General features: G+C 42.5%; 1 protein-coding gene across 1 annotated transcript in view; it reads right to left on the bottom strand.

Moving 5' to 3' along the window:
• LOC149525182 (ALK tyrosine kinase receptor-like) overlaps window positions 1-13,391 on the bottom strand; it is a 481,148-nt gene that overhangs the window by 16,669 nt on the left and 451,088 nt on the right. The window contains exon 6 of the mRNA XM_089777172.1: window positions 7,703-7,831. Within this exon, the coding sequence (XP_089633298.1) occupies window positions 7,703-7,831 (129 nt within the window). The remainder of the gene's footprint in view (window positions 1-7,702; window positions 7,832-13,391) is intronic.

Raw genomic sequence — 13,391 nt, 5'->3', positions numbered from 1 at the left:
GGGTGCCAATGTAGACACAGCCCATAGGCATGTCTAAACAGCAGGACTAAAGTCAGAATAAGCTACGCAACTTCAGTTATGTCAACGGCGTAGCTTAACTCGGCTTTTGGTGCTGTCTACACAGCAGGAAGTTGGAGGAAGAACACTCTTCCTCCAACTTCTCTTACTCCTTGTGAAATGAGGGTTACCATGAGTCAGAGTAAGGAGTCCTCCAGCTCGACATTTTGAAATAAAGGTTTGTAGTGAATTTTGTTATTTCGGAATAACATCAGTTATTCTGAAATAAAGCTGCTGAGTAGACATATCTCATCATGGCTACAAGTGCACTGGCTTCTGCTACTTCCCCAACAGCATGGCCTGATCCCCCTACAGTATAACTTGAGGCATGCTATAGCATGAAGAACTCCATGTCCAGGTGGCTCATACATTCAGGCCTCATGAGCAGCTGGGCAGGGCAACTAAACCCCAATGAAGACTTCCTTCTTGACTCTCTTCTGTGGATAGCTCTACTCTCCTCTCCCAGCACCCCAAGTGCATAGAAAACAGGGGAAGAAGAGAAAAAAGACCAGGGTGCATGTAGTGGCAGGGGGATTGGGAACAATTTGCATTGCTCCCAGCATTTTTTTATAATGTTCTTCTGGTGCTCATTTTTGTGTGTTGTAAAGGAGGCTGGTACATCTAGCACTGGGGCTATGTCTACCCAGCAGCATTATTTTGGAATAACTAACTTTATTCCAAAAGAACATAGTCCATGTCTACCTAGCAAGCAGTTATTTTGACATAATGCTGAAATAATGTTGAGTTGGAGGACTTCTTACTCTGACTCCTGTAGCCCTTATTTTAAAAGGAATAAGGGAAGTCCGAGGTAGAATGCTCTAACTATTTCAGCTTGAGCTATGTCAATTGTGTAGCTTATTTTGGCTTTAGCTCCACTGTGCAGATGTGCCTTGGGTGATTGCTGTATTGTTATAATACCTGTTTACAATAAAGGCTTTTAGGTCATCAAGAAATTTTATTGCTATCATCCATCACATCGTCCAATCATGATTTGAGATAATGAAGCTAAAACATGAGTAATTCTGCCATGATAAGCAAACATGATTTCTCTATTTGCCAAATACAGCAACTCACATTTCAGTATATTCCATACATAAACCCATGCTGCGCCCAGAACTTATAATCCATTGTGCCATTCATAATTACCTTATAAGGAACTCAAGCTCACAAACCTCTCAAGCACTGAAGTCTCCCCCCAAAGTAATTAGCTCTACTCCCCCATAAGCATTTTCATAGAGGCACTATTCCTTCTCTTCCACATGCATGTCAATAATGTGAACCCAAAACCTCCTTGACTTCTGTTGCTCTGTTGCAACCAGTTCCCACAGTGAGACTAAAGAAGCCTATAGGACCCTGAGTGGCAGGTTCCAGGGATTCTGAGTGAGCAAAGGGCACGCTGGAACCTCTTCATCTAAGAAGATGGATATGGTTATGAGAGCTTGGTCATCCTCCAAGTATTTTCAGGTTTTCAGAATGGTTCACATTTAGTTTGAGGAGCAGGTATACGTTGAGTGTTTTCAGATTTTAAGACACATATCCCATCCTTTAACAATGACTATTGGTGCGTCTACACAGCACCCTAAACTTGAAATAAGATATGAAATTGGCAGAGCGCAAATTGCTATCTTATTTCAAAACAACATGCTATTTTGAGCCATCCTTTATCCCTCATGCAACGCAGTTTCCTGGGATAGCAAAATAGCATGCCTGTTATTTCAAAAAATATTTCAAAATAACGGGTGGCTTGTGTAGACACTGGGTCACTATTTCAGGATACCTCCGGTATCCTGAAATAGCCATGCAGTGTCGATGTACCCTATAATTAACCTTTGGAATAATTTATGGAAGGATGTGGTAGATTATGCATCACTTGAAATCTTTGAATCAAGACCAGATGTCTTTAGAAATTATATGCTCAGATTCAGCCTATAAAAAGAGAACTCGATGCAAATTATGGGTGAAATCCTACAGCAGACAAGGACAGACTAGATAATCATTATTGTCCCTTCTGGCCCTAAAAAAATTAATCTATGAATCTTTACTGGATATGGAAGGACATTTCAGATCCTGGGTTAAAGGAGCATATAAATGTGATAAAGATCTATCAGATTATTTAAATGTTATCACAACAGCTGCCTACATGTGTGTTTTTCATTACCACTTTTATTATGTTAAACTTGCTCTGCCAAGCTGCTCCCAGGGTGACTAAGACTCAACCCCACCCACCTGATGTCCCCAGGTGAATGCCTTATCCCCTAGTCCACTCCAGGACTCAGCCCACCTTGCTACCTTCACTGGGTACCTTTCCCTGCCTTCCTGATGCCAGAACCAGGTCCATCCCTTCATTTGCAGAAATGAAGGACAAAGAGGGACTATCACCACAGTCAATTAAAGAAAAGATTTTCTTATAATGCTTACTGGCTTTTTTGAAATAACAACTAGTAGAAATCAGAATTCTGTCAAATGTACCCCATTAAGTATAAAGAGAAGAAAGGTTTCTAATTTAGCAAAAGTTTATGCAAGACAGGAGAAGATGAGGTCATTTTTATAGAGGGAACTGGATGGCAACATGCCATCACACCATTTCTTCTCTGAAAAGCTTCTGTTGAGTCATATTCATCACCAATGCTCAGGTGAATTGACCAGTCTTCCTCACAGATTTTAAGCTGTATAGTAAATGGGGCCCAGTAGAATTTCCTATGCTTTGCTCACCTCTCTGAAACTAGAAATACACATTTCTAGTCTAGATGCCAGGAACATTCATCCCTTCATAGACATAAAGGCACACTCCTCCATATGCCCACTGAGTGGAGTCTGAGTCACCAGAGCTCCTGAAATGGGACTTGAACTTTCCATACTCTATTACGTGGTAACACAGGAATGTTAGTTTAAAAGAATGTCTTTCACTTCTCTCCAACTCCTCTCCTGCGTCTCCTAGAGCAGCTGCTTTTCAAACTTCAGGTGTTCGGGCTACTTTGTGAATGGGGGAGAGAGTCTCAGTCAGTCACATGGGTGATGTTATCCTTGGGAATTGTTCCTCCAGCCCCAGGGTTTTCAGGTGTATTAATGCAGTCAAGACATCATAATCCATAGTACATATATTTAATGGGGTTACTCTTCTGTTATCAGAGCATCTTCAGCCTATGATTTGCTTTTTCCTCACCCTTGTAACCACTCATATTCAGCACTCTCATTTGAGGGATGCTCTTGAACTAAAACCCTAAAACCCCAACATCTCCTGCACTGGGAAAGAACATATCTGAACTACTGGATATAAATTCTTGGCTTTTGTAAAACAAAGCTGTGCCAATTTATGCCTGCAGAGAATTTGGTCTTTTATTTCTTGCATCACAGCAGCCACATTACCTATATGACTGTTTTACATTAGGGGATAAGAGCTGTCTTTACAGCAGTTTCCAATCCTTGTGTATGAATTTGCCAGGGAAGACACAGGATGATCCACTCCCTGGAATCCTAATTTGTTCCTCTACTTCATTCACTCCCCCAACATAAGAACATAACATAAAAACATAAGAATGTCTGTACTGGGTCAGACCAAAGGTCCATCTAGCCCAGTAGCCTGTCTGCCAACAGTGGCCAGCACCAGGTGCCCCAGAGAGGGTGGACTGAAGACAATGATCAAGTGATTTGTCTCCTGCCATCCTTCTCCAGCCTCTGACAAACAGAGGCCAGGGACACCATTTCTATCCCCTAGCTAATAGCCTTTTATAGACCTAACCTCCATGAAATTATCTAGCTTCTCTTTAAACTCTGTTATAGTCCTAGCCTTCACAGCCTCCTCTGGCAAGGAGTTCCACAGGTTGACTACACGCTGTGTGAAGAACTTTCTTTTATTAGTTTTAAACCTGCTACCCATGAACTTCATTTGGTGTCCTCTAGTTGAACATGAGCCCCATGAAGGCCACAAATGCAGATTAACTCCCTCTCCCCGCGCGCCCACACTCATAATAGTATCACAAAAGAACAACCCTCCCCCCCATAGAAACAGGTTTATAAGATAATTCCAGGTTCCTCTACAAGCACAGTAAGTTGTTCTCGTATGCTCCACCTGACTCAATTGATCCTAACATGATCACAGGACAACTAGGGAGAAACCAAATTTGATGCCTATATTTACTAGGGGAAATTCCTTTGACAACAGCAAGCTTGTAACCGGTTACATCAGAACATATAACCTCAAATCACAATGGTTTGGCATCTGATTCCATTTATATTTCTTTGAAGGTCTCTTTTTCCTGAAATATTGATTAAAATTCAAAGAGCAACATTTCTTTTCTCCAGGGGTCCTTGATTCTCTTTAGTCTACCACGGCTAATTGGCTATATATAGCAGAACCACAACCACATTTTTATTGACCATTAATAAATAAAAATGTGTTAGCAGCAGCAGATGCTAGCAATCATTTTGAGCCAGGAAAAGAACAAAACAAAACACAAAAGAAAAACAAGAAAAGGGCAAAATCAATATTTTAAAAAATCAAAAGAAATGGTAGAAAAGAAACACAAGACCTTGAACTTCATAAAGAGAGAAATCATCAGTTAATGAAGGCATCAACAGACCTCCCCAAAGTTTCTAATGTGGCTCAATCCTTTCGGACATCTTTTGTGCATGTGAAAGCAAAGCTTGGGGGAAAAAAACCCCAAAATCAACAACCTATAGCTATGATTTATTTTTTCCATGCTTGAAAAAAGCTGATGAAAATGTTTAAGTTGTCAGGACTAAATGACAATCTTAATGCTAAAAAAGATTTGGTGCATTGGTCTGATAAACCAATGTAACTGCTGTGTAAAATGTTTTAACATATTTTGTTGTGGAAAAAGAAGCTTATGCCAACCACAGGCAATGTCCCGTGTTGTCAGGGTAGCTCTGCTACTGCAAAGAATTTGGTAGTAGAAGGGAATGGGCTAGTACTCATGAGCTAAGCAGGGGAGCGCTTGGTTGATGCTTGGATTAGAGAACCCAACTGTGATGGGGCATACAAAACCCACAGTGATCATGACAGGGCTAAAAGGCAATAGGTGACTCAGGTAGCCTCCTGAGCAGGTTCTGAGTGGAAGAGTGGGATAAAAGGTGCTGAGAAGCTCAGGCTTACAAGAGTGGGCAGGTTGGAGAAGAGAGAAATCCATCAAGTCAGATAGCAGGCTCAGCCCTCAGAGGGGACCACAGAATGGGTAAGACCTACAGGCAGTACCTTCTCTAACCACTCCCCCTTTTGAGAACTGGCAGGTCCTTACACCTTTTGCTTCTAAGTATTAAACCAGGGGAAGGGGGACCATGCCCTAAACGGAAGTGTTCTATTAGTTGGAAGTAGTCAGAGCAGCAGTCAGACTCACTGCACAGAGGATCCTTTCGGGGTTGGTTCCCACATTGACCTACGCTGGGAAGGCCTCATTCCCTTTACCACACGCCCCTTTTAGGGGCAAGGCCCAGCAACAGGTAAAAAGGCAAAAGATATAAAACACATATAGATGATCCATTTATTGGACTGGGTAAGTAACGTAACTTCCTGCTAGAAATTATGTGACAGTCAGTGGTAAAAAGAATTCTACTAATTGTCACCATTTATTGTTTTTAATGCAATATTAAAATACAATAAAAATCCCACCATATTTTTAAAGCTCTACTTGAAGGTTTTTAGACAAAAGGGAGATTTTTTGAAATCTGTAAATGAAAACATTTTAAGAGCATTTTAATTTTAATGAAATATTTCAGGAAAGGGCCTGGAAGACTCAGGAGATTGGTAAAGTGAACAGAGCTTTTTACTAGTCTAGATTGCCAGTTAAAAACTACTTCAGGAAAGCAGGAATCTAACAACGTTACCATGAAAAGCTCTTTGCTGTGAACCAGATGGGGCATGTGAACACTGCAGCAGCAAGTGAACCCCCAAGCAGGATAGATGGATTCATGCTAGCATGCTAAAAATAGTGTGGATGTTGCAATTTGGATGGCAGTTCAGGTTCTCAAGCCTACCCAACCAGTAGGTGTGAGCCCAGGTTTTTGCTGGATTTATAACGTCCATACACTGCTATTTTTAGGACCCCAGCTTGAGTTTAGCCAATGTGAGTCTGCCTACCTATACTGGGAGGCTTACTAACAAATTTCATCTTACATGGTAAAAACTCTTGTGGTCATGTCAGTAGTTAGCCTACAAAGATCTATATTGGTGCTCCTAGTTCAGATGCCAATTATACATGGCATAAAACTTACAACACTATTGATTTCACTAGCAAACATGCTAGCAGTAAAGAGTGTGGAATTCTTCATCATCTGCCATGTTACCTCTAGGCTATATCTTAAGTAGTAGCACTTTTCCAGTTCCAGAATACAGTATACTATACTGGCAAAGCACTCCTAGCGTGCACAGAGCTTATATAGGCAAAACTGCACTTTTACCAGCATATCTTAGTGTAGTTCCCCCAAAGTGAAATGAGCTATATTGGAAATGTGCAGTTCTGCCAATTTTGTGCAGCTTCACTAGGTACTTCTGGGAGCATAGCTATGATGGTCAGGGATCATACCTCATCAAACCCTGACTGACATAGTTATGCCAACAAAAGTTTGTAGCATATACCTGGCCCTAGAGCTGGTCTCTCCACATCAGGATTGAGGTATGTTTAAAAGGCAGTGAAGGAAGGAGAAGCTTCTCTAGTCTGCTGTCCTTCAGTTTACATGTTCTGTGGATAAGTAGAAGTAGTCAGTCTCCAGCACCTTTCATTAGCACTGAATTCACTTTAAAAGGCTGAGAAGAGTGAATGTGTTGTAAATACAATGCACAAGGTCACAGATTTATCCAGGATTTCCCTCACTATTGTAACTATCAAAACAAAACAAAACATGTATCACAGAGCCCATTAGATAGATGAATAACACAACTATCTGTGAACTATTCATCAATGTAGAGATTTAAGATGAACTCAAGTACAGGGATGTTAGCCATTGGGTAACTGAATAGCTGTGTAACCAGAAGAATTCTTATTAGTTACACAACAATTCGATAGTCCCTGGGGGTGGGGCCAGCAGCCAGTGCACTTCAGCCCCACTCCCAGAGAGCCCCCTATCATCCCAGGTGGAGCTCAGCCCCTCCACAGACAGAGACTGCTTTGCAGCAGCCTTCCCTGCCCCACCCTGCCACTGCTGCCTCTGAAAGGAGCAGGAGGGGTGGGGGATGGGAGCATGGCGGACCTAGTGTGGGGTAAGCTGTCTTTAAGATGGCTCCCCCCAGCACTGGCACCTCCTTCTCCCCACCCCCAACTTGCTGCTTCTGATACAGAGGCAGCAAGGGGTGGGAGAAATACGTGTAGTCAAGAAGATTAACCGATAAGCCTAGACTTATCTGTTAATGGTATAGTCGACTACATGTTGACATCCCTACTCAAGTAACTGATTATCTCCAATAGTGTCATTTTAGGCTATGTCTACACGGTGAGCTAGGGGTGTAGTGAAGAGACACTTGGAATCTGGATAATCAGTTCTAGGTAGACATCCAGATTTGTTCTACAAGGCTGCTATTTTTACCTATTAACCTTCATATGTTGAAATCTCCTGCCATCTGAGAAGCAATATCTGGCCCCCATTTTCCAGTAGGGAGGCATATGGATGTAAATGGGGATCAGTATTTACTCACTGCACATATCTCCTTCATCTTCTCCCTCTGCGCAGTCCCTGATGAAATCACATGCCTGTCCCAGTTTGATTACTGTTCCATTCCAACAGTTGTAGGAACCCTGTAGGGCCATTTTGGAGCCAGAAGATCCTAGAGAGAAGGAAAATAAGTCAATTTAGACTGTTGCATTACTGTCCTTCCTACATCCCTGGCTGCAGTGTATCCTGGGATCCCAATCACATGGTCATAGAATCATGGATGTTAGAGCTGTGGAAGACCTAATAAATTATCCACTCTATCACTCTGAAAATACAGGACCGGTTCTAGCAGTGTGTATCATGACAGAGGATTAGCAGTTCTGCCATTTCTTATTTCTCAGGATTGGTTCATCATGTTTGAGCAGCTTCTTTTAATGACCAACATCCCATGTTAAGCATAGTTCTCAAATCATTTTCATAGTTTTTTTGGGGGGGGGGGGGCTGATATTTTAGAAAAGGAGTTGTAATTGAATTCATATAGTCTGTGTAACTATACTTCTGAAGAATGTGGCATGTTAAACAATAGACAAAATAGATTTTAAATATATGCAGTTTTTCTGCTAACCTGACAGCCCTGAAGACTGAGGTGCTCAGGAAACAGTGCAAGCTTCTTCTACCGCAGGGGTGGGCAAGATACAGTCCATGGGTCAGATCTGGCCCACCAAGCCATTTGATCCAGCCCACAGTCTGCCCTGCTGAGACCCTGAGGCTGTTCAAAATGGCTGTTGTCTTTCCTCTGGCAGGAGCGTGCAGCACCTGAAGGGAGCTACCAGCAGTTTTGAACAGCGAGGCTCCCCAGTAGGGGGAGTGAGACACATCGCATGCTCTCCCACCCCCAAGCTCCAACTGTTCAAAATGGCTAGCAGTTCCCTCTAGGTACGGCGTGACCCTGTGCAGGGCAACAGTGATCACATGCTCCCCCACCTCCAGGCCCTGCTCTCAGCTGTGATGATTGGCCTGGGCAGGGAAGTGTGCAGCTCTCTTGCCCCTCAGAGTTGAACAGCCCTAAGCCACACATGGAAGGAACCTCCTTGAGCAGCCTGTGGCTGCTGCAGGAGGGAGCGTATCTTGGGGACCCTGTTGGACTGCTGGCTGGGAGCCACCTAAGGTAAGTGACTCTTTGCCAGAGCCTGCCTCTGGAACCCCAGCCACTTCCACTTCCCAACTCCCTGCCCTAGGTCACCACCCAAATCCCCTGTACACACATCTACCCCCAGGTCACAATTCCCTCCTAACCCCTATGCCCCTGCTACACCCCTCCCCGCAAGTCAACATTCACTCCTGAATCTCTACGCCCTCTCAGATCCTACACCCCAAACTCCTGTCCCAGGTCATAACCCCTTACTTCACCCAAACTCCCTGTCAGACCCCACACCCTCTCCTGTACCCTAATCCCCTACCTCAAGCTCTCTTTTGCATCCAATCTCTGTCCCAAACCCCAAGCCCCCTCCATAGAGAAGTGCAGCCCTTGACCGCTTTCCAAAATTTTGGAAAGACCCCCTATCAAAAATTATTGCCCACCCCTGTTCTATACCTATGACATGGAGGCATCATGTCTCTAGGAGTTAGAAGATAACTTTGTGTCAGTTGTCCTGTTCAGTCCTTGCCTCCCTCTCGCTCTCCTTCCCCTGAAAAGCAGAGAGGACCAACTGGCATGTAAACCACTATTTACTGAGATGTGAAAATCATCAGCTCATTTCATGAGAGCCAAGTGGTCTTTAGACAGTAATTGCTTTTAGCTAGTGCTGAGCTGCAAGGTTTTATAGCCTAATGATAATTCCTCTTCCAACATCCAGACAACGTATGTTTTGATATATGGGGCAACTTGGCCACAATAAAAGTAGAACTGACAATTATGTTAGGACTGGAGGTTGTATATTAATGTACATTCCTTGTTTAAAACTTTAGGTACCATATACACTACATCCTGGTCAACAAGTGTTTCAAATTATTCTAAAGAAACATATATCAATCTTCTAGCCTGCTCTAAGTACCCGTAGTAGTTATAACACCTTGTAAGCAGAAGGGCCCAGAGAGAAGGCCAGACTAAGAGTCATATTTTGCTCTCGTTTAAGCGAGAAGTACTTCCCAAATATTACTAGTAAATCTAGAGCTTTACCAGCAGTTAAACTCTAACTTCCATGGAGATAATCCTGATTTACTCAGGTGGGCCAGAGCAGAACTTAGCCTGCTGTCTATTGGATTCACTTCATTCATGGCTGCAAAGCAGGAACATAGCACGGACAGACCTGGGTACACCAGTTTAGGAGTCAGAAGACCAGGTTTCCACTCCTGGCTCTATCACCAATTTGCTTTGTGACCTTAAGCAAGTCATTTCCCATCTCTGTGTTTCAGTTTTACCATATGTAAAATGAGGAGATACTGACCTCCTTTGTAAAGTGCTTTGAGATCTAGAGATGAAATGAGAAAGACCAAGGTACAAAATGAGTTACAGCTAGCAAGGGACATAATAGGCAATAAAAGTACATTTGTTAAATACATTAGGAGGAAGAGAAAAATGAAGGCAACTTTAGAACCTCTACTTAGTGGGAAAGGAGAACTAATAAATGATGATGAATCAAGAAGGCTGATATGGCCAAGACTTACTGTGCTTCAGTCCTCACTAAAAAGATTACCAGAAACAACACAATATTAATGACAAAGAGGAACGGACAAAAGCCAAAATAGGGAAGAATAGGCTAAAGAATATTTAGGTAAGTTAAATGTGTTCAAGTCAGTAAAACTTGATGACTTGGGTACTTAAGGAACTAGCTGAAACGATCTCAGAACTGCTGGCAATTATCTCTGAGAACTCATGGAGCATGGTGAGGACTAGGAAATGACAAACCACCTGTTAAAAACAGGAGTAAAGAAGGCCTGGGGAATTACAGAACAATCAGCCTAGCTTTGGTATGTGGGAAAACACTGGAATAAATTGTTAAACAATATATTTGTAAGCATGTACAGGATAATAGGGCTATAAGGAATAGCCAGCACAGATTTGTCAAGAACAAACCCAATTTCCTTACTGGCCTAATGATAGATCTGATATCTTGATTTTAGTAAAGCTTTTGACACAGTCCCACATAACATTCTCATGAGCCACTTAGGGAAACATGGTCTAGATAGAATTATTGTAGGATGGATTCAGATAGGTCAGATATTAATCATAAGGATACTTAAATTCTGGAACAGGCTTCCAAGAGAGGCTGTGGATCGTGGAGGCTTAAGAACAGGTTGGACAAATGCCTTTCACCAGGCCTGCAGAGAGGGGGAACAAAGGAAGCAATTGTTCTGGGGCCAGCGATTCAAAGCACCAGTGGTACCTGGAGCTGCAAGCCCTTTAAATTGCCACTGGAGCATGGTGCAGTGTGATCCATGAGGCTCTCAGGATTGCCTGGGGAGGCAGGGGTGCTATATGGTGTGCTCCGGGGTGTGTGGGGTCTGGGCAGCACTTAGAGCCAGCAGCCGTTGGCCCCACATCTTCCATCTGAGGCCTTGCACAGGGCTGGAAACGGCAGCTGAAGTGGGGGGCTGTTGGCTCCCATCCAGCGCAGGCAAGGAGTGAGCAGTCTTGTGCAGGGCCGGAGTGGCACCCTTCCCCTCTCCAGCTGCCGCTTCCGGCTTGCACCAGTCTGCCCGGCGTTGGGCTGAAACCAGCTAGGCTAGTGTGGGGGCTTGGTAAATGGTTATCGAGGAAGCATCACCCTTTAAGGATGATCATTACTGGGTAACGGATTAATTGGTTACCTGTACATATCCCTACTCTACAGTGTTTGATCTGCATAGTGAAACATGGAACCCACTTTCAACTTCAAATATCAGTAGCTCAAAACATACCCATGCTTCCTCCAGTACTTTTTTTAACAAGGAATTCAAAGAACTTTCCCAAAATTACTTATTACTATTTATATTTTACAGATGGGGAAATTGAGACAAAGAGAAGTGAATAACTTCATCGTGACAGTTCAATATAGTGAATCAACAGTAGAGTCAGAAGCAGAATGCAGGTTTCCCGATCCATCTATGCAGAGGAAGGACTATGGCTGCTTTACTGTCTGCACCACTCTAGGATCATACATCAAATCAGGTCTCTTACTAGCTATCTTCTTACTGTGACAGTCTGAAGTACTACAAGCATAATCTTATGCAAAAGAATGGTCACAAGAGTGAAATGCCTGCAAGCTGCATTTTAATATACAGTAAGTGAGGCTCAAACTAAATGTATACTCCAAATTGATTAAAAAAAAAGCAAAAGGAACCAAAAATGTCACCATGATTAAAGTAGATTAAAAAGAGGTAGTAAGAGGCAAAAGGCATCTTTGAAAAATTAGAAGTCAAAAGCAAGAAGTGGAATCCCACTGAGGAAAAGAAAAAGGAGCATAAATACCAGAAAATTAAGTGTAAAAATATAATTAGGTAGGCCAAAAGAGAATTTGAACAACAACTAGCAACAGATACAAAAACTAACAAAATAGATTAGCAGAAGGGCTGCCGAATGATCGGCAGAGTCATTGAAAGAACAAAACCAGTGCAGTTCAACATAGTCACATGATCTGAAAAAAAGTGGAAAAGTTTACAGATTATACAAAATTATTCACGATAATTATGTCCAAAGCTGACTTTCAAGAGTTAAAGGGATCTTGCAAAACTGAATGATGAGACAAGAAAATGGCAGATGACATTTGTTGTTAATAAATGCAAAATAGCACACACTAGAAAAAATAATCCTGACTATACAGGTAAAATCACAAGGTCTAAATTAGCCTTTACTACTCAAGAAAGATCTCGGCGTCATTGTGGATATTTCTCTAAAAACATCTTTTAAAATGCACAGCTGCAATCAGAATAGCTAACAGAATGTTAGCAACCATTAAGAAGTGGCTAGATAAGCAGAAAATATCATAATGACACCATATAAATCCATAGTAGGTTCACACCTTAAATACTGCATGTAGTTCAGGTTGTCCTATCTCAAAAATGTTAGAATTGGAAAAAAGTACAGAGAAGGGCAACAAAAATAATTAGAGAATGAGGAGGGATTAAAAAGACTCGGCTTTCTCAGCATAGAAATGGCATGACTAAAAGGTTGATAGGATAGAGGTCTATAAATTCATGAATGGTTTAGAATAGGGAAGTGTTATCTACCCATTACATAACACAAGAACCTGGCATCATCCAATGAAATTAACAGACAGCAGGTTTACAAACAAAAGTAAGTACTTCTTCACACAACACCCAGTTTAACCTGTGGAACTCATTGCCAAGGGATGTTGTGAAGACCAAAAGTGAAAGAGGGTTAAAAAAAGAATTAGCTAAGCTCATGTGGGATAAGTCCATCAATGGCTATTAAGCAAGATGGTCAGGTACGCAGTCCCATGCTCTGGGTATTGCTAAACCTCTGACTGCCAGAAACTCAGACTGGACAATAGGGGATGAATCATTCCATAATTACCCTGTTCTGTTCATTCCCGCTGAAGCACCTATCATTGCTTACTGTCAGAAGACAGGTTACTAGTTTAGATGCAGCACTGGTCTGACACAGTATATACTCATGGTAGCAGGGAGTGACACAAAGGGTCACGTGCCCCTCCAAATGCCATGGGGGGGGCAGGAGCAAGGGGCCAGAAGCTGGCAGACAGAGCCTGATTCATCAACTGCCATGGGCCCTA

The sequence above is a fragment of the Pelodiscus sinensis genome, chromosome 3 (assembly GCF_052426305.1).
Source record: "Pelodiscus sinensis isolate ZL-2025 chromosome 3, ASM5242630v1, whole genome shotgun sequence".
In the NCBI taxonomy this organism is placed as follows: domain Eukaryota; kingdom Metazoa; phylum Chordata; order Testudines; family Trionychidae; genus Pelodiscus; species Pelodiscus sinensis.
This window is presented reverse-complemented; position numbering and strand designations above follow the sequence as displayed.